Consider the following 27868-nt stretch of genomic DNA (forward strand, 5'->3'; position numbering starts at 1 on the left):
CTCCTGGAGCTCAGGGCAAAGCTATTTCTAAACAGACCATTTCTAAGTGGATTGCTCATTGTATTCACTTTTGTTACTTACAACATGGCAAGGTTCCTCCACAGAGTATTAGGACCCATTCTACTAGAGTAGCCTCTACCTCAGCAGCTTTTTTAAGAGGTGTACCTACTAGGGACATCCTGGAAGCAGCTACCTGGTCTTCTGTCCACACTTTCACTAAACATTACAGTTTAACTTTTTTTTTCTAAATCCAGGGCTGGTTTTGCCACTGCAGTGTTGCAGGGCATCCTCGCCAACCCTTAGACAGTGGGTGTTCCTCCTCCCTTTTGTTTTTTCCTGGGCTTTGGGAATCAACCCATTTTGTAAGGATTGCAACAGTGAAACACGATGAACAGTTGTGTACACTTACTATAAATGTAGATGTTCGAGTGTATTCACTGTTGCAGTCCTGTTTTCCTCCCCTTCCAACCCCCTTTTTTTCCCTAGGGCACAGACTGGATTTTTCTTTTCCTGGTCTAACCCTTTTTGGGGACCCCTGACTGTTAAGGCAAGAAAAACTGAGGAAATAGCGTCGGCTGCCTTCTTTTGTACCTGAAGTCAGGCCTATTCTGAGGGCAGCCAACATCATATATCAAGGACTTTGGTATTCTGGCCGACTGTGGGCTACCGGGGACTGGATAACCCATTTTGTAAGGACTGCAACAGTAAATACACTCGAACATCTACATTTATGGTAACTGTACACAACTGTACTTTTCTTTTCATCCCAGGTCTTTGTGATTGGCTGTTTCCAAGCAGACTATTTCTTCTTGGATTTCTAAAGCTATTTTTTTCTGTTATGTTTGTCATGGTAAGACTCTTCCTTTAACTGTTAAAGCTCACTCTACTAGGGCTGTGGCTTCTTCTGGTGTTTTTTTTCAAGGAATTGGACACTGACTCCATTCTTGAGGCAGCTACCTGGACGTCCGTGCATGCTTTTACCAAACACTACAAGTTGGATAAAATTTCCAGAGGTTTTGCTAGGGCCATCCTTAATGGCTTTCTGGAGAGCTCTACAGGTCCTTCTCCTCCCAAGTTTCTTCCTGAGCTTTGGCACTCTCCCTCATGTTAAGAATGCTGCAGCAGTGAAGGAGATCTATTGTTATGGTAAGATGTTACACAAATATACTGTTTTTTTTTTTGGAAAGGGGTGTAGTCATTGTATTCCAGAAAAAAGCAGCTTAGTCTTCAATCCATATTTTTATAAAGCACTGTAAACTAGATTCCTAGGTCAGGCTTTCTTAGGACAGTCTCCAGGGATTCCTGGACCCTTCCCCCTTCAACCTACCAGTTATTCTAAACTATGGCACTCTACTCATATAGCTTAGGCTACTGCAACAGTGATCAATATGAAGAACATAGTACAGTTGTGTAAGTAAACTTAGCATAACAGTGGATGTTTGAATGATCACTGCTGCAGTAGCTGTTACATTTCTCCATCTCTTGTGTTTTTAGTGTGTTTTTTATGCCAGTGTGTGTGAACATTTATTTCTGCTTTTTATAGCAATGTCTTCTGTGGAGTTAGCCTCTCTTCCTCAGCATAAAAGCTCTGAGTGGCTTGGCACCCAAAACTGTCTTTTAGTTATCTCAGCTCGAGTTGTCTAATGGTTTGGGCGCATGGAATGTGCCATGAAGTTTTGGAAGTTGGCTGACTGTTATATCCTGTGCAGAATATAACCCTTGTAGTTTAGGCTACTGCAGCAGAGATCATCTGAACGTCTACTGTTATGGTAAGTTTACTTGCGCATCTATACTGTCTTTGCAAAGTAGGAGCCATTTAACATTTTGAGTTGTATTATGTCATACAGAGGTTTACATAAAAGAGATTTTGGTTGCTTCTTTTTAACACTGACTAGCTCAGTGACATATGACTTGCCTCTGTAATATAAATCATTGCTTTACTTTGCTTATATTCCCAAATGTTTAAATTCTGCATTATTTTAAAGGTATACTTAGCATTCAGAAGAGTTAAACAAATTCTGAGTAAGGTAAGTATGGCCCTTAGGGAAAGGAAACAATTCAGTTATAAATGACAAAGATGTGAGTTCTTTCAGTGTGAATAGTTTTATGACCCCAATGAATGTAAATAACAAAAAAGAACTACAGGTACCTTGCTGCATCTTAGCAAGAAAGTATCAAGTATGATAAGTGAAATGATGTTAAGAACAAGGAAGACACTATATTTAGCACTTTATCTTATGAAGTAGTTCAGCCCCAATATGGTGTATAGTGAAGAAGCTGACTAGGGTAAACTGACACAAAGGAGAATAAACTGCTAAGTTACACTTTATTTAACTTAGAAATATGGGGATCGTTCTGTATGGATAAAATATATTATGTGGGAAACAAATATTGTGCTTAGAATAAATAAAACTGCTGTCAGGCAGAGTTTCACAGGCACAAATCACTCGGGTGATGATAAACCAAGGTGTATTTAATGATAAAAATCCACAAGAAAAACAAAATGTGAGCGCTTTCGTTAAACAAGTGTTAACTTCATCAGACGCCATTAAAATGTAAGACAACCATTTATATACATATAAAAAAAAACACACACTGATTGAGTAAGCAAAGAGAGGCAGTTAGCTAAACAACACTGAGATAGAACATCAATTTACCCCCTTGATGACTATGACTGTGTTACAGTTGAAACTGTTACATCTTAAATGCAACTAAAACATGTAATTAAAAGATAAATTATTAGTCTCATACTTGTATCATGAATGGTTATAAATAGAATAAAACTAAAACCAAAATCTTTTTTAAACTCTCATGTTAAATATTCACATAATGCTAAAATGTTTCCCAAAGCAAAATACATACAAACGTGCTTGTGCTTAACAAATGTTTTAAGATATTTTGTTCCTTTCTAGGGCTTTTAATTTCAATACAGGAGAGATGGACATCCTGTCATTTATCCCTGGCCATCTATCTGCCTGTAGTAAGATTTGCCACCTTAACTCCTTTAACTCTTAACTGAAGTCCCCAAGGCTTTTTGTCACTGATGTCTACATGGTCTATTGCCATAAATGTGAAATTGTGGCCAGTGTTGTCTTGAATATGCCTCGCTAATGCATTGTTAATATTATTCATTCTTATGGCATAGTTGTGTTCATAAATTCTGGCGTTAAATTTCCTTTCTGTTTTGCCTACATAAAATGCCAGACATTGGTCACCTGTGGCCATGTAGACCACTGCCTTGAAGTGACAGTTATATTTACCTTTTACATAATGGTCTATACCATTCACTGTAAATTTGCTACCCGATTTCACCTTGTGGCACCAGTTACAAGACTCATGTTTGTACATCCCTACACATCCTGTTCTAGTGTAGTTAGAACCTTTCCTAAGAAGGTCTTTCAAGTGTGAGCCCCTTCAGTATGTAACTATAGGTCTTTCTCCTATTTGTGCCCTGATGTCCAAGTCATCCATTAAAATGTCCCAGTTCTTATAAAAAAATGGACATCAAGTGGTATGAGTCGGAGTTGAATGTAAGCACCATAGATCTACAAAAAGTACTTTTTTCCAACTCAGACCTCTCCTCTTCAACTTCAGAGGGGCTGTTGTCCAGTGTGTTTTCCCCAACTATGGGCTTAAAATGCCCTACTCTTCTTTTACCTATCACTTCCTGCATAAGCTTATTAAGCAAATCTGCTGGGTATCCCCTCCTCAAGAACATAGCTTTTAAGTTATCGTTTTCTAAAAGAAAATCTTCTTCTCTGGAGATCATACGGGCTGCTCAAACTAATTGCCCTTTAACTACTGCCCTATTTTGATGCTTGGGGTGGGAGCTAGTGTAATGCAGGAATGAGTTTGAGTAGGTCTCTTTCCTATGGATCCTAGTAGCATACTTTTCATTATGTGCATCTTTGTATAAGTGGACATCAAGGTAATTCATATGATCCAGGTTAATCACCCAAGTGAACTGCAGGAATGTAGTGGTGGTGTTAAGGTATCTCAAAAACTCTTCCAAATCAACCAGTGACCCATTCCATATCAAGCTGATATCATCTTGATATCTATAATACAGTTTGACCTTAGAACAGTACCGAGACTGAAATACATAATTTTTTTCCCAATATGCCATTACCATGTTCCTGAATGCCCCACCACACACTGAACCCATTGCCACTCCTATGGTCTGCAAAAAGTACCTGCCATTAAAGGAGAAATAGTTGTTTCTTAAAACAATTTCTAATAATTCCAAAATTAGATTAATTTTCTCCTGGATAACATTGTATAACAACAGTAGGTCACCCACCTACTCAAGACCATTTTCTTGTGGGATGACCTTGTACAGGTCTTTTACATCTATAGTGACCATGATGTCACTTGCGTCATGCCTGGTTTTGTTCACTTGTTCTAAAAAAGCACAGGAGTCTTAACAAATTTGGCTTTCATTACGCAATATTTTCTTCAGCTCATGGTCTAAAAATTGGGCACAAGCAGTGGTAATGGAGTTTCTTCCATCCACTAAGGGCCTCATAGGTGGATCTGAGAGGCTCTTGTGGATATTGGGAATACCAAAGAACACTGGTATCCTTGGGCTAATGATGTTAAGATAATTATGTAAGGATAGGTCAATTCTTCTTTCTAGAAATATGTCAGTGAGTTGGCTGTAGATTTTTGTACATGCCGCATTTAATTCATTAAGGGACACTTCCGTGTAATTTTCTGTGTCTAACATAGCCAACATTTTGTCACTGTATGTGGAAGAGTCTATGATTACAACCCCTCCCCCCTTTGTCAGGTTTCATAACCCTGACGTCATGTTCTTGCAGTCCAATAAACAATCATGTTCACTTTGGTTCTTGTTGTGAAGTGTTTGAGCTGACCTGTATTTGTTCTTATTTAGATTATACAGATCTAGTTCACAAACTTTTTTCATACATTGCTAGTTTCGGGTGCAAAGGGGGGTTGTAAGTAGAACTGATCTTAAAAATGCTGCCTTCACTGACATTAGTTTGGGAGGTAGTACAATGTAGTAAGGTCAAATTCAACTTTCTTAAATAAAGTTTTAGATCTAACATAGTTTCTACAACATTAAATCTCTTAACAGGTACAAAAGACATTCCCTTAGACAATACGTCAGCTGTTGTTGTTGTTTCGGCTTTTCCCGCTTAGGGGTCGCCACAGCGGAACTCCGGTTTGCTAATGATTGGCAGTAGATTTTTACAGTGCCAAGGTGCCAGCTCGACGCCCAACCTTCAACAAAGGCACGCCCATTCACGCATGTCTTTCGAATGCAACTAGACCGCGGGGAGGACATGCAGACTCCACACAGAAGGACTCCAGCCGAGAATCGAACAGGAGAACCTCTTGCTGTAAGGCAACAATGCTACCACTGCACCACCGCAGCTCCCAGACAGTAAGTCAGCTGTAGTTTAATTTATATATAAAGTAGAATAATTGTGTACTGAAAAGTCTTTTTGGTGGTTAAAAACCACTGTATAGGTACCTGCTTCTTGAACAGAGTCCACTGGTGTTGAGGTGCTTACATTAATGAAGGAGTCATTAACATTAACATGGTAACCAAAAGGCACTAGTGGAGATGCTAAGCTCTCCAGTTCCTGTCCTTTGGCCTGGCCACCTGAAAAACCTGTGGTTGGTAGCCACCCTGTGGTTGCTGCCTATTGTTGTAATGGCTTTTGTTCCTAATTCTTTCGCTTCTCCTGAGTTCTGGAAATTCAGCATCATAGTTTAAAATCACATTGTCAGTCTCTTCAAACCTACATTCATCACTGCCAGTTACTTCAGGAGGGTGTGATAATTGTTTGTTACTTTCCCCTCATGGGGCTTTAAATTTTTTGTATGAACCAGGAGGTTTAGGGTAGGCCGTACCATTAGCATAGTCCTGAACATCCCTGTTTAGCTTGTTCAGTTTACCAGAATTCAGTTTTGTTATGTGCTGGTCAATGCTAGTGTGAATCCTGAAATATTCAAATGTCATGTTGCTGTACTCATGATCCTCATGGATGGCAGAGTCCAGACTTGCAAGGTCTTTGAATAACAGTTCAAGTTCACTGTTGTTATGTTTAATTAAAAGCTCTAAAAGGTCAAGCCCACATTTATCAAATAAGTTAACTAATTCAGTATACAAAACAGAGTCATGCTGTAAACCAGTAGGAAAGCGCCAGACCCTTAAACCTTTGGGAAACACTTTTTGTCTAGCGCATTCCCTTAGGTAGGCATTTTCCAGTTGAAGTTTCTTGCATCGAGATAATTTAACATCAAAATCTGTCAGCTTACCTTCCAAAGAAGGGCTGTTGTGTTCGATGCTTCTGTTAAACGAAACCTCATTCCACAGCCACTCCTCCAACTGAGGAATGTCCTTGTTAAGAGTTTCTGTTAATCCATTTAATCCTGCAGCATTCTGAAAGTTCCTGTTGTCAGAAAAACTCATTCCTGACATGCGCAGATGCATTGGGCCTTCCTGCCTCAATTCCCTTTGCTGTGAATTGGAAGTAGGTTCGTAGGTTCATAGGTTAGTACTAAGCTAACTGCCCTTGCAAGCCATTTTAAGCTTAGCCAATTATCCCTTGTGAGACTCAAACCTTGCACCTTGTGTTTATAAGGCAAACACCTTAAACCATTAGGCCACCCTCACAAATGAGGCATAAAGGTGTATTTGAAAAGTTAATAGCATGCTCGCTAGCCCTTCCCATGCTGATTTGAGTGTGCAAGAGCAGAAGTGGTACTGTTCAGTCCCACATGTTCATACAGACGATCCATCCTCTGGGTTAGTTGTAGAATGGGGTTCATATTAAAACACCAAACACTGAAAACAGCGAACGGTGTTTCAGCGAACGCTGAAAATGTTGAAACCACAGAACAGCGATTTCTTTCCTAGGGAAAGAAATCGCTGTTCCAACCCTCCAAAAAAAAAAAAAACGTTAAACACTTCCAAACACATACACTAACCCTAATTATACCCCCCCCAAAAATCACTAAACAGCTAAATACACATATGCATGTAACCCAACCATACATCTAACGAAAAAAAAAAAAAACAGTAAACATTTTAAAACATATGCACTTACCTTAACCCGCACCCTAACCCTAAGGTCAGTAACTCTCGCACATTTACATAAACAGTTGCAAACACAAACACACTTACCTTAACCCTAATCCTACCCCCCCAAAAACAAAAGTAAACAGCTGAAAACACATGCACACATAACTCAACCATACATCTAATGCAAAATAAAAAAAAAAAAAAAAACACTTTCATACATATGCACTTACCTTAACCCGCACCCTAGCCCTAAGGTCAGTAACTGTTGCACAATCACGCTCTGGAGCTGTACCTGACAAGGGACCACACTACACTCCAGAACAGGCAAAGCAACAAAGCGGTCAAGCGACTTCTTTCCTAGGGAAAGAATTCGCTGAACAGCTGCTTCGCTGTTTTGCCTGTTCGCCCTACATGCGTCAGCGAAAACGCATTCGACAAAATGCATTTTTGTCGTTCTAATAGGAACCCGTAGAATGAGAGCAGTAAGCTGTCCTATCTCAGAGTTGTTTCCTTCATGCTCTTTGTTAGCTGTTGGTGTGCCAGATAACTCCACGCTGCCAGAAGCCATGAACAAACTCAAAAAAACAGAAACGGCAAAACAAACTAAATAAATAAAAATGCTGGCATAAATCAGTCAGGTGATGATAAACCAAAGGTGTATTTAATGATAAAAATCCCAAGAAAAACAAATGAAACAGGAGCGCTTTTGTTAAACAAGTGTTAACTTCATCAGACACCATTAAAATGTAAGACAACCATTTATATACATATAAAAAACACTCTGATTGGGTAAGCTAAGAGAGGCAGCTATCTAAGCAACACTGAGATAGAACATTAATTAACCCCTTGATGACTATGTTACAGTTGAAGCGGTTACATCTTAAATACAACTAAAACTTGTAATTAAAAGATAAATTATTAGTCTCATACTTGTGTCATGAATGGTTATAAATAGAATAAAACTAAAACCAAAGCCATTTTTAAAATTTTTGAATTTTCAAAGATTGTTAAATATTCACATAATGCTAAAATGTTTCCCAAAGCAAAATACATACAAAAGTGCTAGTGCTTAACAAATGTTTTAAGATATTTTGTTCCTTTCTAGGGCTTTTAATTTTAATACAGGAGAGATGAACTTCCTGTCATTTATCCCTGGCCATCTATCTGCCTGTAGTAAGAATTGCCACCTTAACTCCTTTAACTCTAACTGAAATCCCCAAGGCTTTTTTATTTATTTAGTTTGTTTTGCTGTTTCTGTTTTATTGTGCTTAGAATGCTTGCCCTTTAATAATGATACCCGCCATTTCATTTCTTCATATGAAACATTGTTTCTGCTGACTGCAGTCTTGAGTCTGTGTCCTCTGCACATCTCTTTTCTAAAACTATGTCTGTTAAAATGAAGTATGAAAAAAACTTTTCTTTTTTTTTAAATTACATCCATAACAAAAATAGCTGCTGTCGTATGAATTGTAGTATATGATGTCTGACCATCTGGTTTGACTTCCAGAACTTTCAGACTCTCTGCACTAGGCTTCCCTTCCCACACTGTTTTAATCAAGAATGCATGGCAGGAGAGAGACCTTCGCCTGCTTTACTTTTTTTTTTGTGCAAGACAGTCCGAAGTCTGTCCATTGTAGCAATCAAGAGTGACCTCCCGAGTTACAAGAAGTACCAAGTTTGGGATTTTCTCATTCTTACTTCTGGTACATTTTGCATTGTGTTTGTTTGATTAGGCCTATGAAACTGCATATCATTCCAAGGACAATATTGTCTCATGGAATGGTCAGCAACCAGTGTGTTTGTGGCTAACGTATTCCACCACAGAGCAAGAAGTCTCTCTGCACCTTCTGATATTCCAGCTATTATTGCGTTGTGATCCTATAGATCCTGTGGAAGAAAGAGGTGTTTCATTTTTGAACAGAAAGTAAAAACAAACTGAACCTCCCACAGTGCATCTAGTAAACCTAACACCCACAATGTCAGCCCTGCCCATGCTTGCCTTAACCAACACCATCAGGTTTTGACTGTAAACACTTCACTCAGGAATGTGTCTTGGTATATTAAAGAATGCATGGTCCTCCACTGCTGCCAACTGAATCCTATACTATGTTGACCGCACCTCTATTTAGAATATAAAGAAAGCCATCTTCAGATCATTTCTGGATCATATCTGAATTGTGAGTGAATAATCGTCATCATCACGAAGATGATATTTCACTTATGATTCAGTTTATGATGCCAGTGGTGATCACTCTGCATCTTTAGGATACTCCTATTCATTTGGGAAACTTTACACATGTATGGTGGGAATATTTTAAATATGATACCAGAGAGGTGCCCACTGCTCACAAATGCAACATGTGTTTTTTAGGGGTAAGGCACAAAGACTTGACTTTTGCCTTTCCTGATATACAGAGCCTCAAGGATGCTTTTATGATCACCTTTCTAGACCCTGCCTCTCAACCTGTGGCACCCAGAAACCAGAAAACCAGAATATTTTGCTTGTCTGAAAGTAAATGTAAGAGCCGCGGTGGTGCAGTGGTTAGCGTTGTTGCTTCACAGCAAGAGGTTCTCCCATTCGATTCTCGGCTGGAGCGCCTTCTGTGTGGAGTCTGCATGTCTTCCCCGCGGTAGAGTGACGTCTAAAGACAAGCAGGTAGGTGCATGCGTACGTGAATGGGTGTTCCTTCTTTGAAGGTTGGGCTGGCACCGTAAAAATCCACTGCCAATCATTAGCGGACCGGAGTTCCACTGTGGCGACTCCTAACCAGGAAAAGCCAAAAGACTTTTAGTATGTATAAAAGAATATAGAGGCTGATACTGATGCCATTCTCTGGATGCAGCTAGAGGGTCTAAACTGAAGCTTACTAATAATACCCTACCTAATGATCTGTATTCTGGACAGTTTGGCAGGATATATATATATATATATATATATATATATATATATATATATATATATATATTCATATATATATATATTCATATATTCCTAGGTATTAGGGCAGTTACCTATCAGGTGCACATGCTGCAATAGCAAGGAGACATTAATAAATAAGTAGAGAACATTTTCAAAGATGTTCCAGACACTGCCCTTAAATAACACTTTTCAGAACTAATACAGACAGATGCAGGGGGTCAGGAAGCTTGAGCACATCAGAGGGCAGCTATGGGAATGTGTTGTACAGACGTTTGTGTTTTGGGCCTTCGTCATAGGAAATGTTCAGAAAATAAGTTGTAAATAAGCAAAACAATCTTCAGAGTTAAATATCTGTAACTCTGCTTTATGGAAATATGGTCATCATTTGATCACTGCTGCAGTAGCCTTAGCTCTGTGGGTTATTTCTTGCCAGGGATGTAACAACCAGTAAGCTTCCAAAGTTTAGGGGCACCTACTACACACACAAGCCATTACCAGCTCAAGCAGAGCTCAAGAGAATGAGTTTTGGGCAACAAGCCCTTCAGAGCTTTACTGCCTCTGAAAATCGGACATCTTGTGTGCTTTTGAGGATTGCCAGTTGATGAACACTTCTCCATTGCTGGGCATATTAGTTCCCTTCATGGTGGAAAAAACTTCCACTTCTTATTTTATGATAGAAAGTAAACTTTTTTCCTGTAAAAGATATAATTTTTAAGTTGGAAAAAAATGTTTTTATGGACTATCACTTGACTTACCAGGTTTTGCTAGGACCATGCTTCAAGGATTTCTGGACCCTCATTCTTCCTCTTTCCAGTTAATATAAGTTACGGTAGTCTACCCATATAACTAAGGCTACTGCAGCAGTGATCAAATGATGTACACTGTACAGTTTTGTAAGTAAACTTACCATAAACAGTAGATGTTCAAATGATCACTGCTACAGCAGCCGTTCCATCCTGCTTATTTTTATATGTCCTTTGTTGCCAGGGTGAGGACTTTAATTTTAATTTTCCCAGTATTGCACTTTTAGGGCTCTAGCCCTCCCTCCCTCAGTTGGAATGACAGTTCAGAAAACAAAAATAGCGCTCAAAACTATTTCTTCAAGCTCTGCAGAAGCTGATAACAATTTGCACTTGTGGAAGGTGCCCTTAAGTTTTTGAAACTGGCTGGCTGTTGTAAACAAAAGAAGGCAGTTAAGGAGAGCCACTTTAGAGGTATCACAGGCTGAGGTAGAGAGTAGAGCAGGGGCAGTATTCCTCTGCTCATTCAATAGGGTGTCTTACCACTCTTGACTATTTCCTGTCTCCCGACTTTTTAGGAGGCAGGCTTTCCCTGTTAAAAAAAAAATCAAATGATTTCAGCTGACAGCAGACTGGTAGATGAGGGAGTTCATAAACTTGGGAGTAAAAAAAATAGAACTTCAAATGGCTATCCTTTTTGTGGGAGTGCCATTTGCCCCCCCCCCCCCCGTTAGAAGCAGTCTTAAAAGCTGCATTAGTATTATACTGCATTCACTCAATAGCAGAAGAAAATGGTAAGCATATGTAGTCTGCTTCCCACCTTTTTTTAGCAAGCATCCTTTTATTGATACAACACAAGATTTTTTAAATAAATTAAAGAAGAGCAATAACTGATTAGCATGAATCATTAAAAATAGCACTGGGTGGGAGATAAAAAAAAAAAAAACAAGTAAATAACCTTGTTCCAGATAACCTGTTCCAATGCCTTATGTATTTGTGGGGGAAAGAACAGGACTTGTGTCATAATTAGAAAGCTCAGTGCATTACTAAATTTGTATGAATGCCCTTAGAATTGTATCACTACAACTGTAGAAGCCATTTATTAGTGTAATTATGTCTGCATTTGTCTGTAATCTTAAAAGTATATGCAGCTTTGTGATTAAAGGATGGGCAGTTGATTTCTGCTTTCTAGTAGCTGCCATCTTGGAGAGCAACACAGTTAGAGGAGAGAGCGTTTTTGTTTTTCCCCACTTCTTTTTGTCCAGAAACCCAGTAAGAAACAAATGATGTGATTCAGACACATATATAGGTTCATAGGTAGGTACTAGGCTCTCTGCCCAAGGGCATTTATAAGCCTAGCCAGAGTGTGTCGGTTACGCCGCCCCATTGATTAACTGATCCTGTGTCAAGCAGAGCCAATGAAGTGCTCCCAGGGTTGTATTTCCTGTTACCCATCCACTCGTCAAGGTTTCTTTTGAAGAGTGTTAGTGAGGGGCTCTGCCTGATGTAATTTGGAATTTTGTTCCAAAGCATGGGGAGTCTCTGTGACCGGAATCTATCCCTCCAGCATGTTCTATTTATTGTTGTGGCGAGGTTTAGCTCACTAGAGCGTGTGGCTCGCAGTGACTTGGATTTCTTTAGGTGGAGCATGTCCATTAATTCTGAGTTGGACATGGCTTTGTAAGTCAGGCAGAGATCACCTCTGAGTAAGCGATATGCCACTGAGTACAGCCGGATTTTTTTCAGTCGGGCTGCATAGGATATATGTTTGAGACCAGTAATCCTCTTGGTGAGGTACTTTTGAGGTCTTTCCAGCTGTTGGAAGTGTCTTGTGAGGTACATCCCAATTGGGGCATTGTACTCTATGATGGATCTAATGAGTGACGAGTAGAGGGACACTATAACCTCTTTATTTTTAGATGCGAACCCTTTAGTAATTAGATGGGCCACATAGAAGGATTTCCTAACTACTTTAGCAATATGATTGTCAAAGGAGAGATTACTGTCTACCTGGGTCCCCAGATCTCTTATTACCTCTTCTGTATTAAGGGGGCTGCCACCTATGTGGTAATTCGTGGGTGTTTTGTTTTTCCCAAATGGGATGACTATGCATTTCTTGGCATTTAGCTTGAGGCCATGACTTTGACACCAGGTGTCCGTCTCAGTAAAGCCCTTTTGGATGATGTCCGTGTCAGCCAGACAGTCAATTATGGCTCCCAGTTTGCAGTCATCGGCGAACTTGGATAGCCATAGTCCTGTGTTTGCCTGTACTTCTGAGAGGTATATGCCGAACAGTAGGGGTCCCAAGACCGAGCCTTGTGGGACACCACTTGTGACTGGTTTAGAGTCGGACCTGGCACCCGCTATTCTTATTGTGTGAGTTCTGACTGTAAGCCAGTTGGCAACCCATCTTGTGACGTAGGGGTTTATGTTCAGTCCGGTGAGTTTTTCTGTAATACCTGAGTGGGGAATGGTGTCAAAAGCCTTGGCAAGGTCAAGGTAGGCTGTGTGAACCACCTTTCCCTCGTCTATGGCCTTGGTGACTGTCTCAAAGAAGTTAACCAGGTTTAGTAGGCATGATCTGCCCTTAACAAAGCCGAACTGGGTCGGGTCAAGTGTTTGCAGGTTCCCAATGTCTTTGTTAATGAGTTCCATGATGTTGTGCTCCATAGCCTTGCAGACCAGGCTAGTCAGGCTTATGGGATGATAGTTACCAGGGTCAGTTGTGGCCCTCGTTTGTGGGGAGGAATAACCATTGCTGTGTGCCATTCTATGGGCACGTAGCCTGTGGAGAGGCTGAGGTTGAACAGCGTGTTTAGGTGCGGGGTTAGTTCATTCTGTAGATGTTCATCGTGTTACACTGCTGCAGTCATTACACTTGGGTTATCCTGCCGTCAGGCGGTTCCCCAGTCGGCCTGAGTTCCAAAGTCTTTGTCTGGCGTCGGTTGCTGTCGCCTCCTCCCTGACATCAGTGCGACAGGGGTATTTAAGATGCAGCCAACGCCATTTTCTTCAGTCTTTCTTGCTGCGCGGTGCCCGAAGCAAAAGCAGTTCGCAAGTGCCGGTCGGCCGTCTCCTGAGATTTTCATTCCAATTCCAGAACTGAAGTCTTCTACAAAGCTAAGTACCCCATTGGGGAAACTTTTTCTTGCCTCAGACCAATGTCAGTAAAAGTTAATAACTGTATTTCTTGTGGGAAGCAAATACCTCATAAGGATTTCCATTCCCATTGTATCCCATGCCTAGGCCCAGACCACGACGCCACTGGTTGTCGGTTTTGTGCTAGGTTTAACAAGCGCACTATTAAACGTCGGTTTGATTTTGCCCGACATTATTTTGGTAGAAAATTCAATTATACCATGCCGTCGGAACTTCCGACGAAAAAGCACAAAGACGAGGATAGGCATCCGAAGCCTAAAACTGACGACAAAACCTCTTCTAGGCCAGTCGCCGGTTCTCCGGTTTTCAACGAGGCGCCTTTGCAGCTCCTGCCAGCCGCTTCTGTAGAACCACAGGCCGCCTCTGACTCCCACGTGAAGATGGCTGGACCTTCGGATGCACAAGTTATTCAGCCTACCGAGACTATCTTTTCAGAGGGATCCGGAGTAGCTGAACAACCCACAGCTTCAGAGGGCGTCTTCAGACCTACTCAGTTAAGCATTAAAACCCTCAGCTAAGTCTAAGCCTCCTTTAAAATCAAAGAAACAAATACAGCATTCTCCAGGACAGGCCTCCATGCCTAAGAAACAAATGCTCAAAATGGCCGAAGACCTAATCACTCTGATCAGGGGGTCCCATCCCCCTCCTGATAAAAGGCCTAGACAGGATGCAGACTATGACTCATCCGACCAGGTGTCCATCTCTTCTGATTCATCCTCAGACCTAGGATACTCTTCACCCCCTTATGAGGATTCTGATGCTGAGGAATCAATTCCATCAGCCTCTCCACCTGAGGACTACTCCTTTGGGGAAACCCTACATACCACGAGGGAGCATTTTCACTGGGAAGGCCAGAATTACTCAGAATCCAAGAAAAGGCTCCGAGACTTCCTTTTACTGCCTCAACACAGACCCCTTGCTATTCCACCAGTGTTAGATATTGTGGATGATGTGTATACTGAATCCATCTTAAATCCTGATTCCTTACCTCCAGCCCCTGTTAAACCTGACAGATACTACAGAGTCCCTGACTCACACAAATTTCTGTATAAAAGCCCTGTAGCTGACCCTGAAACTATTTCTCAGGGACCCAAAGGAGTTAAGGCCTCATCAGCCAGGAATCCAGTTCCCTCTGATAGAGATTCCAGAGCATTAGACAGATGGGGAAAGAAAGTATATACGTCTGCAACTTTAGCAATGAGAGCCTTAAATTGCCAGTTTCACATGCTAAATTATCGGCAATTTTTACTGTCTCAGTTAAAACAGAAAAAGCTTCCAGAATCAGATCCTCCTAATTTTAAGGAAATGCAGGATTTATTGCATGCAGCTGAACAAGTGGGAAAGCATACTTTGCAATGTGGTTTTGATTCTCTAGAGCCTCCTGCAGAGCAGCAGTTACAGGCTCTGTCATTAGAAGACATGCTTGGTTAAAAGAACATACGTTACCAGATCATGTTAAAGCAAAATTATTGGATGCACCTTTGCAGCAGGATGTGTTATTTGGAGTTAAGGCAGAAGAGGTATTAAAGAAAATGGAGGATAAGGCAAAATCTATGCAAATGGTGAAGGATTTCTTACAGTTTCAGCCTTCTAGATTTAGCAGAAACTGGCCAACTAAGAATTGGTCCTTTCCAATTACAGACAGACCTCAAAGGGGAAGATACAGACGTCCAAGAGGTAGAGGTCACACACAAGGTCCTTATAGGCCTCAACAATGGGTTGCATCAGGCCAGAAAGAAGGGGAAGACAGGCCCCAACCATATAAAAAACAGCTCCAATGACTTCCCACTACAGCTGCCAAACAAATCCCTCTTGGCAGCCCCCTTGGGAGGAAAACTGGCACTCTTCTACCACAATTGGCAAATGATCACCAAGGACAAATGGGTTCTCAACATTGTATTTCAGGGTTACAGGTTCCACTTTCACACTCTGCCAAGGTTAAAAGGAATGCCAAATCTGCCACCAAATCAATGGGCAGAGGCTCAAAAACAAATTACAGCACTCATGGATATGAGAGCTATTCAAAAGGTACCATCACGGGAGCAAGGACAAGGATTTTACTCAAGACTCTTTCTGGTACCCAGAAAGGACAAAGCCTGGAGGCCCATTCTGGATCTTTCATCTCTAAACACTTACCTGGATGTTCCGAAATTCAAAATGTTGACATTACAGCAGCTTCTTCCCATGCTGGGCAAGAAAGCTTGGCTCGTGACTTTGGAACTCAAGGAGGCATACCTGCATGTCCCTATCAGACAAAACTGCAGAAGATACCTCAGATTCATAGCTGGTTCAATGCACTACCAATTCTCTGCACTGCCATTTGGCTTATCAATTGCGCCCAGGGTCTTCACAAAGTGCCTGGCACCAGTAATTGCATTTTGCAGACAGAAAGGAATTCAAATTTATCCGTACGTGGACGACTGCCTGATTCAAGCAAAGAGCAAGGACATTCTTCTAAAACATCTGGCGTTTGTAAAAAAGTTATTAAGTTGCCAGGGGTACACAGTAAACGAAAAGAAATCAAAACTAGTGCCCTCACAAGAGATTATATTCCTGGGTGCCAGCTTGAACACAGCGGCCCAGATGGCTTAACTCACGCCAGACAAGCAAGGACAACTGACTCAATACTTTCAATTGATGGCATCAAAGACCCAGCTCCCTGTGAGAAAAATTCTGCAGGCCTTGGGTTACATGGCATCCTGCATACTACTAATTCCATATGCCAAACTGCATATGAGGAAACTACAATGGTACCTAAAGAATGTATGGCCTCAACACTGTCAAAGTTTGGAAACAGTTATACCACTAATCCCTTGCCTTCAACAGGAGTTTCAATGGTGGGCTCAAGCTTGTCACCTCAACAAGGGACAGCCTTATACACAACCCACAGCCAGGCAAACACTGACAACAGATGCATCGGATTACACCTGGGGAGCACACATGGCAGGCAAATGTATTCAGGGCTCGTGGCCCGCAGAACAAAGGCATCTTCACATCAATCAAAAAGAGATGCTAGCTGTACAAAATGCCCTTATAGCTTTCAAGGACCTGCTGCATCCAGGACAACTACTGCTAAAGACAGACAACACCACAGTTATGTGGTACATAAACAAGCAAGGGGGAGCTCACTCCTACCCCATATGCAGACAAGCCATGAACTTGATGAACACAGCTATAAACCTTCAAGTTCATCTGCAAGCACAATTCCTGCCAGGAGAGAAAAACACACTGGCAGACGACTTAAGCAGAAACCTCATGGATCCCCACGAATGGGAATTGAATCCACAAATATTCAGAATGATAACACAGAGCCCGGACATAGATCTGTTTGCATCCCCAATAAACTGCCAGCTACAGAAATTCTGCACAAGGAGTTACCATCCACAAGCATGGAAAGTGGATGCCCTCTCATTCAGCTGAGAGAACTATACGCTTTCCCACCACTACCTCTCCTGCCAAAGGTACTCATAAAAGCCAGGCAAGAAGAGCCAAAGATGATCCTGATTGCAAAGACTGGCCACGCCAGCACTGGTACCCAATCTTAAGGAGCTTTAGCACAAGAACCACCCTGGATTTTGCCTCAAATCCCACATCTGCTGACTCAGCACAACAATCAAACACTACACAGCCAGCTAAAGACCTTAAACCTAGCTGCATGGAAGATTCCTTAGTCAAGCAAACAGTGCCTCTCTCCAAAGCTGTTATGGATGTCATTCTAGAGGCCAGAAGGCCTAGTACCAGGAAAGCCTACTCGGATAAATGGAAGAGATTCTGTGCCTGGAACCAAGCTCACAGCCTTGACCCTCTTGTCCCAAACATTCCTCAGATTCTACAATACTTAACTGAGATGCTGGACAAAGGCCTCTCCTTCTCATCCATCAAGATCCACTCCTCTACCATCTCTACTCATTACAACACAGATCCACCAATTTTCTCTAATCCTCTGTTAAAAACAGTACCTCAGAGGGGTTAAAAACATAACACCACCCCGTAGAACACCTACTCCAACTTGGGACCTCAACTTTGTTTTGGAAAAACTAACTTTACCTCCTTTTGAGCCAGCTAACACAGCAGAATTAAAATATATCTCTTGGAAAACTGCTCTTCTCCTGGCAGTAACATCAGCACGGAGAGTTTCAGAATTACAGGCACTAATGGCAGTGGAACCTTTCCTCATTTTCCACCAGGACAGGGTGTCTTTAAGAACTAACCCTACGTTTATGCCAAAGGTGGTATCCAGTGTGGCTCTAAACCAAACTATTCACCTGACAACTTTTTATCCTAAACCACAGAATAAAGGGGAGAGACTACTGCACTCTTTGGACATTCACAGGCAGTTACGCTTCTACTTGGACAAAACCAAAGCTTTCAGAAAATCTGACCAATTATTGGTAGCATATGCTGCAGGAGCACAGGGAAAAGCCATTTCAAAACAGACTGTTTCAAAATGGATAGGACATTGTATACGTTTCTGCTACACATACCATGGAAAACCTGTACCTAGCAGCATTAGATCTCACTCCACCAGGGCAGCAGCCACTTCAACTGCCTACCTCAGGGGAGTACCTACCAAGGATATTTTGGAAGCAGCAACATGGAGGTCTGTACATACCTTCACCAAACATTACCATCTGCCTCTATACTCTAAATCCAGAGCTTGCTTCGCCACTGCAGTGCTGCAGGGCCTTATAGCCACCCCTAATGCCTTATAGAACCAGCCACCCTACCTCTGCTTTGGGATTCTACCCAAGTGTAATGACTGCAGCAGTGTAACACGATGAACATAGTACAGTTTTGTACCTACCATAAATGTAGATGTTCGAGTGTATACACTGCTGCAGTCCAGGTTACCCTCCCTCCTTCCCCTCTTACTGGCAGGTACGTACCTAAGTCTTCTACCCTTACTACCTATGGGGAGTATTTGCTGGTAGCTGTAAGTTGTTTTTTGCTTTTCTTATGTATGTTTTATTAGCAATTGGAATTGCCTATCTATATAGAGGCACCTGACATCTGGGGCAAGAAAAACTGAAGAAAATGGCGTCAGCTGCATCTTATATACCCCTGTTGCACTGACGTCAGGGAGGAGGCTACAGCGACCGACGCCGGGCCAAGACTTTGGAACTCAGGCCGACTGGGGAACCGCCTGATTGCAGGATAACCCAAGTGTAATGACTGCTGCAGTGTATACACTCGAACATCTACATTTATGGTAGGTACAAAATTGTATTTTCGTGCAAGACACAGCCCATGACCCCATCTGGTCCCATTGACGCTGTGTTTTTGGCTTTTGAAAGGGCTGTTTTCACCTGTGCGTCTGTAATTTTTGGGACACTACACTTTTCCGGTATTGTTGTGGGCCCTTTTGGAGGTGAGAAGGGGTTTAAGTTTGCACTGAATCTATCTGCCAGGATGTAGGCAATATCAGTAGGTTCAGTATGTTTTTTGTGCTATTTTGCACTAGTTCAGTGCATATCTGCGAGTCGCCACGTAGATTTTTAACATAGCTAACGAAGACTTTGTGGTTATCTTTTGAATCCTTAGCTATTTTTCTTTCAAAGTTAGCCTTGGATGATTTCATGAGGGACCTCAGTTTCTTACTGATACTGATCAGGGATGTCTTTCCTTCTTGGGATTTTCTTTTTTTCTGAACTAGTTTCCTCCTCCTATTGTATAGCCTTTTTATTGCAGGGGTCCACCAAACTGGTTTCCTTCTCTTAGAGGAGTGAGTTTTGGTTTTGCTAGGGATGGCACGATCCATGCATCCTTGTAGGTGCTCATAGAGTGCATTTGTAAAGGTTTCTGCATTTTGGGCAGCATTATCCTTTAGTGTGGGGGCTGTAAAACTTACCACGTCTGTCTTAAGTAAGGTGAAGTTTGCTTTAGAAAAGTTTTTTTTACTGTGGTTTCCTTAGTTGGGGGTGGTGGTGGGGTGTGGACATCCAGAATGATTAGTTTAAGGTTTGATCTAACCAGTGATGGGTTGACCTCCGGTGTGGAACACCTGTCGCCCATGTTGATGATGACCAGGTCCAATATGTTTTCACCTCTGGTAGGGGAGTTTACCAGGATCCAGGGCATTTGAGTTGATGAATTCCAGAAGCGCTGGGCCTGGGAATTTGTACTCTAGTAGTTTTCCCAGTGAATGGTAGAGTAATTGAAATTGCCCAATATCAGGGTGTTTGGTAGGACCTTCATGTTTTCCAGTGTCTCCAGAAAGGTGGAGTGGTGGTCCTGGGTCATGGAGGGTGATATATAGCAGGCCGCAATTTGCATTGCAGATTTGCCCGATGTTAGTTGCACATGGATGATCTCAGAGGTATCATGCTGCACCACTAAGGGAGGTATAGGTATCCTTGATGAATATGGATACACCCCCTCCTTTTGTGTTTTGGTCCATGTTCTGTGGCTGAAATGTGTGGTATGAGTTGTAGCCCGGTAGTGCTGGGGTGCTCTCTAGAGCCTTGAACCAGGTTTCAGTTACTGCACAGATGTCGACGTTCTCTATACTGAGGAGTGCTTCGAGCGCGTGCATTTTGAGATTTAAACTCCTGGGGTTGAGTAACATAACCCTAAGTTTTTTGTTAATAGTGCTGTTTACGGAGGTGGGTTTGACTTTTGAGCCTTGCCTAAAAAAGGCACTGGGATCAACAAGAGCCTTGGCCAGTATTCGAAAGCCTAGGGGTGACAGGTGCAAGCCAACTCTTACGAAGCAACGCGGCTTGTCGAACATGTTGTCCCAGGCTGACAGACACTGGATCCCCTGTGAATGACACCAGAAGCTTAGCCAATTTTTGAAATTGATCATTTTTTCTTTATACTGAGGTATCATTCTTGGTGAGGGCAGGATGCTACTCAGGGTCAGGGTCATACCAGCCTGGGCTACATGATCAGAGAGCTCTTCCATGTCTCTTTTCATGTAGTCCAGGCAGGTACGTCTCAGGTCATTCACACCAACATGAACAAAGACAGAGTCATATCTGTACTTGTTCTGGAGTGACCTGAGTGCTTTTGTTGTGTGGCAGATTCTGGCTCCCGACAGGCAGCTAACAGTAATCTTCTGCTTGTCCAGCCTAGTGAGTGGGACGTCAGTGTGCCTGACTATAGAGTCACCTATTACTAGTGTGTTAGGCATGTTATTTCACCTTAAGGGCTGTGATTGTGTGGCACACTGATTTTGTGTTTTATGTGTTGTCTGGCTTGTGGCGGGAAGTGCAGGTTGTTTGGATGTCTGCTGTGGAAGTCTCTGATGCTTTTGCAGGTTTTTATTTAGAGCCTCCGAGTAAGATTTTGTGTATTTATGTGTATTTTTTGCCAGTGCTGTTTTAGTAGGTCTGTGTGCGGCTGGAGTTGTGGTGCAAGTGTTAACCTTCTCCTCTTGACTGTCTGTTCCAGTCTTGGGTGGAGACAGCTTAGCTTCCAGTTTGGCTGTATAATTGCATCTCTCGCATATGTTAGTGTTTTGTGGTAGGATGAGAGGGTTGTCTGTGTAACATTGCCTCAGGATACCCAGATTCACCAGCTGGACTGGAGAGTGCACCTGAAGTTGCCCTTTGGTCATGCCTGAATAGTAGGGTGAGCTGCTTAGTCGCTTGGTTGATGAGGGGTGAATAAAGAGCCTTTCCCTGCTGGGCAATCAGTGTCAGAGTATATTAATGCTTGCTATTAGGTCTGAGCAAGTGCTGGGTTGTAAGATGCTTTTTGAGTGCTTAGGTTGAGAGTTAAACTAGTTTCAAGGGAAAAACTGAAGAGGAGACTTAGTGGAGCCGGGAATAATTTAACCGTAGCTAACCGGCACTGCCCCGTGCGCAAAAGCGGTTTTTATAGTAGCGAAATGAAAGAGATAGAAATTAGCCCAAAGTGGCCAATAAACTACTAACTTCTGGGCTGGAACCACTTCTCCAGGGATAGATAGGTTGCTCAAAGCTCCCTTCTCTCACAGGTGAACAGAGAAGCTTCCTTCTATCCAAGTAAGGTATGGGCAACTCAGAAACTAGTATCACAGCCCTGAATTCAGCACTTGCCTGAGAACTGGACTATACTAGCTTAGAAAGGCGGGAAACAAGGATTTTGTTTTTTGTTTTTTTTAAAAGATAAGGCAAAAACAGTAAAAAAATACACTTAAAACAGCTTTAAACGACTACAAACGATCAGAAAAGGCTATTGCACTTTAGTGTGTAGCCTACAACAGTTAAATTATTTAAACAAAAAACTTTTTAAAAGTGCAGGCAGTCAAATAAGTACAATATGTGAAAAAAAAACAAGCTTTTAAATCGCAATAAATGCTGGAAATTTCTAATTTTAATTTCCCTATTTGGGGGAGAAATATGCACACTACTGCAGATGTGGCCTGACCAGTGCCTGTACAACAGAAATATGATCTTAGTATCTCTGGACTGCGTGGTCCTAATTATTGTACTCACTGCATCCTGTTCCTGTTCAACACTGCATTTCTCAAATAAGTAAATAAGTAATATGTTTCACTTAGGCATTCTATTTTTTTTCCATCATCCATCCTTCTTTGTGTTAACTTAATTGTAATGTATATTTTTGATGGCATGCCCCCACAAAAGTGTATCACTTTGCATTTTTATATTAAATAGCCATTAATAAATTGTTGGTATATTAAAAGTGACTGCTGGGTAAGAGTATAGTAGTGTTTTGTCATGACTGGAAGGAGTGTAATAATGCTATATGTTGCATCCTGTGCTGCATAGCTATACTACTGAATAGAATAAAAATGTTTGGAACTAGAACATCTGCATTTTTTTCATAGCTTGAGTACCCTGTAAAACTGTAGCAGCATATTGCCTATTGGGTTTATTGCTTAGAAGCTGAGTGCTGTAGCAGGTGGTCCACTATTATTGCATCAGACTGGAAAAAAACTTATATTTCTAATTAACTGCTGTTATTGGTTTTGTTATAGGTGGCCATTTCAGGGCAGCTTGGTGTGAAGACTCAGACAGGTACAAGCCTCCCATTGCCTGCATCTAACTTTAGAATCCAAGGCAAAGATGTCCTACGCCTTCCACCTTCTTCTATCACAACAGATGCCAAAGGACAAACTGTTCTGCGAATCACACCAGATATGATGGCCACCCTGGCTAAATCGCAAGTGACAACTGTCAAGCTGAGTCCTGATATACTGTCAGCGGCAGCCAGCACCAGCACAAAAGGAATTTCTGCCACCTTGCATGTCACGCCTTCATCTGTTCACAGTGCTGATTCATCAGTCAAGACTGTAAGTGGTGCAACTGTTGCCTCGTCTGCAGGCACTACTGTTGTCAAAGTGACACCAGACTTAAAAATGGCAGAGTCGGCAAACTCTGCAATTCGGCTAATGCCTGCTTTAGCAGTAAGTATGGCAGACCAGAAAACCAAGACTTTTACTACTGTGGCCTCCACTGATTCAAAACCAGCAACAACCATCCGAATTATGCCTGGACTTGGGGTGATTCCATCAAAGCCAGGGCAAACCATCACAGTGACAACCACTAATAAGCAAGTGAGTGTACCTGGGGTATCTAACACTGCAAGTCTGACTGTACCATCTGTGAGCACAGCAGTGGCAAAGACAGTTACTGTGACATCAGGAGTGGCAGGAACACCAATAACAATTGGAACTGGGAGCCAGACAGTACGGCAGATACCAGTGAGTGCTACAGTGGTGTCTTCAACACAGGCTGTAAGTAATCAATAGTCACACTTTGTGTGCAATTACAGAACTATGGATAATTGCATTCTATGTTGTAGCTTAATATTCAGTAGCAGTAGTATGGAGAAGCAGATTTTTTTGTACTGTATAATCTGACAGTACAAAACATAGGAAGAAGATGCTTAGTTTAAGGTGTTTGTGTAGCTCAAAATATTAATTTTGATTGGCAACACTGGGTAAAGCAGAGAGTATTCTGGAGATGTTAGTTAAGTAACAGGAAGATGAATGCTCTTGGCAGTGCATAGTTTACAGTATGGTAATATATAGAAAACTGGGGCAACAGGAAATACAGTGCAGCTTTATTCTAAAAAGCTCTTTGGTACTGAAGGATAAAACTCTTACTGTAGTGTCAGTGACCTGGGATTGAATGGAGGCATTGCTGTTGTTGAACCCATCCAAGGGGAGATGGGAAATGAGTGCCCAATGCCATATTGCTCATCTATAGGTGCAGGGGGATGGGTTAAGCTCATAAAGATGTTTTCTCTGGCCAAGGATAATGACATAGTGGAGAGTCACAGTGCCCTCCTTCCCTCACTTGGCAAGTTGCTTTGGGACTCTGCTACCAGTAGTTATCTCCTCAGTTATGGCTATAGTTTTGAGGCAGTTAGGTAACTTGACTTTCACAGGATGTGGAGGAAAGTTTCTCCAGGACCCAGCTGAAGGATGGTGCTGTAAGTGACCAAAGATAGATAAATACAAATCAAAAACTAATTGAAGTGGGACAAAAAAAAGTATTAAGATCATGTGAAAGTATGAAGACTATCTTGATTTTAGATTCTGTGATTTCATTACGCCGTCCCTTGACAGAGGAAGAGAAAAAAATCCTTATGATTTCAGAAGATAACTCTTCAGATGCAACTTCTCTTTGGTAAAAAAATAACCACTAGAGCACACACTGTTAAATTGTTGGGATGTAGGGATATTCACAAACAAATCAAGACATTGTTTTCTCAAGATGGTGTTACAGAGATGTAATGAGGTATAGAAGGTGTTCGTTCCCTGGCAAATGGTTCTTTGTCTTTGTAAGAAACAGAGACATTTTAGGGCAGAACCTTGTCCACATCTATCTCTGTGGTATACAGGACTAAATCCCTGACTGTGACTCAGATTATTCAAGTTCAATTAGTTGATCAGACACTAGAAGAGGTGGATTGGGGAGAATAGGAATTAGGGGAAGATGCCTGATTGTATACCCTGGAAGAAGATAGAGGTGGTTTCCAGTTGGCAGATTGCCACCTTGTAAGCAGAAGCCAGAATACTGACATGTATAGCCAGAAACCGAGTAGCTGGGATAGTGATAGTAGTCCCCATTGGCATATTTGTGGTAGCATGCAAGCACATGGGGAAGGAGTAGAATGTCCCTGTGGTGTTGCAGGTAGTTTACTCAGCCACCTGGGAGGTGGGTCTGAGACTTTCCAGAAATACACAACTATCTGAATTAATGAAGCCTTATCTGTGAGTCCATGGTCTGATTGGGGGAGTGGTGGGCGTGTAGGTGAGAATTTAAGCCTACAGGGGAGTTATGATGGTGATGGCCAAATTTCTCCTATCTCTGTCTGTCAATTGAGGTGGTCAGGGGCGAGGAATTGTTGCACCACTGAGTGGGTAGTAGACTTCATAAGAGGCTGATTGCTCTTTGAATTGCTGGGGAAAGGAGGTGGGGCAAAAACTATAGAAGGAAAAGAAATCCCTATATGGTAGAAGGGCAGCATCTGTAGAGTATAGGTGTGTATCCATTTACAGTTGATAATGGATTAACAGTCTTTAGTAGAAGTAAGTAGGTGGAGGTAAATGATCTAATGTCAAGGGTGCAATGCTAAAACAATTGAGTGATCAGTTCTATTGATAGTCACTGTTAAACAGATTTCAGTATGTAATGATCAGCTCTAACTGCCAGCCTACAAATAAGTGGTGGACAGTGTAGTGAAAAAATTCAGTTTTAAGGGTACAGAGGAGCAAGTCTGCCATCAGTGTATTCAAAGGCCCCCCAGTCTTCCTTAATATGTTGTAGTGTAGTTCTCTTTGGGTAGTCAGAAGCACAACTCAACATACTTTATTAAGGATTCAATGCCAAACGCATCCGTTTTGCAGTGAAAAATTGCACAATATTGGGAGACACTATTATGTAAGAGGTATTAATGTCCCTTTACCAGCTGCCATGATGTCTTCTGTTGGTGGTAGTATAGAGCATCTCCTACTAATTATTATATACACTTTTGTTTTTATTTTTAAATGGTGCGTATGAGTTCACATGGATTAAATTGTTTCTGACCAGATGCTCATGTATGTAAAAATGTGCACTATTTTGAAGCAAGTCACTTCCAGGTTAAGTGACTGATTCTAGAAATGTCTCCTTTGCTAGCCCAGTAGTATACTATAGATGAGGGCCTTGGTCTTCCTGGTATTAATAATCAGATGTTTGATCTGTAACTAATCATACATGGCAGTCATATTACCTTGTAATACAGTATGACTATAACAGTACTGATGTTGAGGTTCTTAAGATCATCTATATACATAGTGTATTGTTTTAAGGGTAGGGATAACTTGAATCAAAGGATTGATATGAGGTTTAAAATGTAGAGGACCTAAAACAGAGGCATGATGGACTGGCGCAGATATTATAGACGGCTGATTGATTTTTCATCTAAGGCATTTACTTTTGATGCAGTTTGATTCTTTTGAGTATCAAAAATAAATAAGTAACCTGCCAATGTGTAAGGATTGCTTACCCTCCACTGTGTTGTATGAATTGGTATGACCAGTTAGTATGGATCCAAGCTGTAAATTCTACGTGCGTGTAGTCAAAACTAAAACCTGTCAGGAGCCACAGGAGAGTCATTGAGCTCATTCTGTCTGAAACCATGGTGCCTTTCAGCCATTCCCCTGTAGTTAGGAAAAGATTCCTCAACCTGTTGAACAGCTGTCATGTTAAGGACCTCAGAAAGACAAGGACGACGAGAAATTGGATGGAAGTCACTAGCTGTACTGACATTACAAACATTTTATTAGTACAACTGTGAATTCTTGCTATGTGAGCCTTTGCTTAAAGTGAAGTTAAAAATCTCCTCAGGTAGACTGCAAATGTTGGAGGTGTGACGGGGAAGAACTATCTAATTGGGAACGTATTTTCTGGGAGTGTAATGAATTGGCAGATTTTAAGGATTCCCTGCAGACTTCTCTGTCAGAGATACTGGGAGAGCAAATTGGTGTAACTAAGGAAATTATTTTTTTGAGCTGTGATACAGAATTGGAATTGCCTAGACATAGTAAGGCCTTGCTGAGTCTAATTTTGGTGGATGGAAAATGGAAATCAAGGTGTAAACCAACTGTACTAGTAGTAGTGAATATAGTAACAGTGATAAAGTAACTGGAACTGGGATCTTTAGAAAAGGGTAGGAGCAAATTACATATAAATAAAATGGGAATTGTGGGAACAATGCATGCAGAGGAGGAATGAGGTTTAAAAGAAGGCAGGATTTGAATGAGCTATGTAATTTTTGACTGACCATGGCTGGATCGATTATAAGTGATGTGTAATGTTTGCATCTAAAATTATGTCAGTATGGTTTGTTTTCATTTACATAAATGTATGATTACCTATGCCGGACATGATAATTTAATAAATATGTTTCTTGTTTAAAGAATTAAGTTAAAAATTTGAGATTGTTACCAGTAAGGAAGGCAAATGCTTTCAGAAACTTGGGGATCAGGATGTCAATGCAAATACTAGTATGCTAATAAAATCTATTCAGAAGTTTTGAGACTGGACATAAGTGAGTGTTGAGGGGAGGAAGGTAAAATTATTTAGTTTGTTTCTTTGTTTACCAGGGTAATACACTGATCATAGTATACCAGTTGTAGTCACAGTCCAGATTCACAAAAAATAAACAAAATCGAACATATTTACAGACTAATCACAGAAGGTAGATAATCCAACAGACAATTGATACTATATGTAAATATTATTAGCAGAGTAGAAAAACAAATGTGAATTAATTTTAGTAGTAAATATGAGAGGGAAGCTGATAACTGAGGGTCAAAGTGGAACTGATGCATGTGAGGAAGGGAGTTAGGTTTTGTGTCCATTGGAAACACACTGTCAGTCAAATTTTTGATAGAGGTATATTTTGAGTCACGCTCTAAATGTGAGGAAAGAGTAGAATTCTTTTAGGTGAAGTGGGGAGGGATTGCCAGAGTTTGGGTGCAAGAATGGAGAAGGAAAGGTCGGTACAGTGCAGTTTGGTTTGGGGTGTCTGGAGTGAGGGAGTTAATTCTCCAAT

General features: G+C 41.4%; 1 protein-coding gene across 1 annotated transcript in view; it reads left to right on the plus strand.

The window, feature by feature from the left end:
* NFRKB (nuclear factor related to kappaB binding protein) overlaps positions 1-27868 on the plus strand; it is a gene marked incomplete in the record, with an annotated part of 1477031 nt that overhangs the window by 1268638 nt on the left and 180525 nt on the right. Inside the window, 1 exon segment of the mRNA XM_044081086.1 lies at positions 22797-23555. Within this exon segment, the coding sequence (XP_043937021.1) occupies positions 22797-23555 (759 nt within the window).

This window comes from Protopterus annectens, chromosome 8.part0 (assembly GCF_019279795.1).
Source record: "Protopterus annectens isolate FY-2018-M chromosome 8.part0, PAN1.0, whole genome shotgun sequence".
NCBI lineage: Eukaryota > Metazoa > Chordata > Ceratodontiformes > Protopteridae > Protopterus > Protopterus annectens.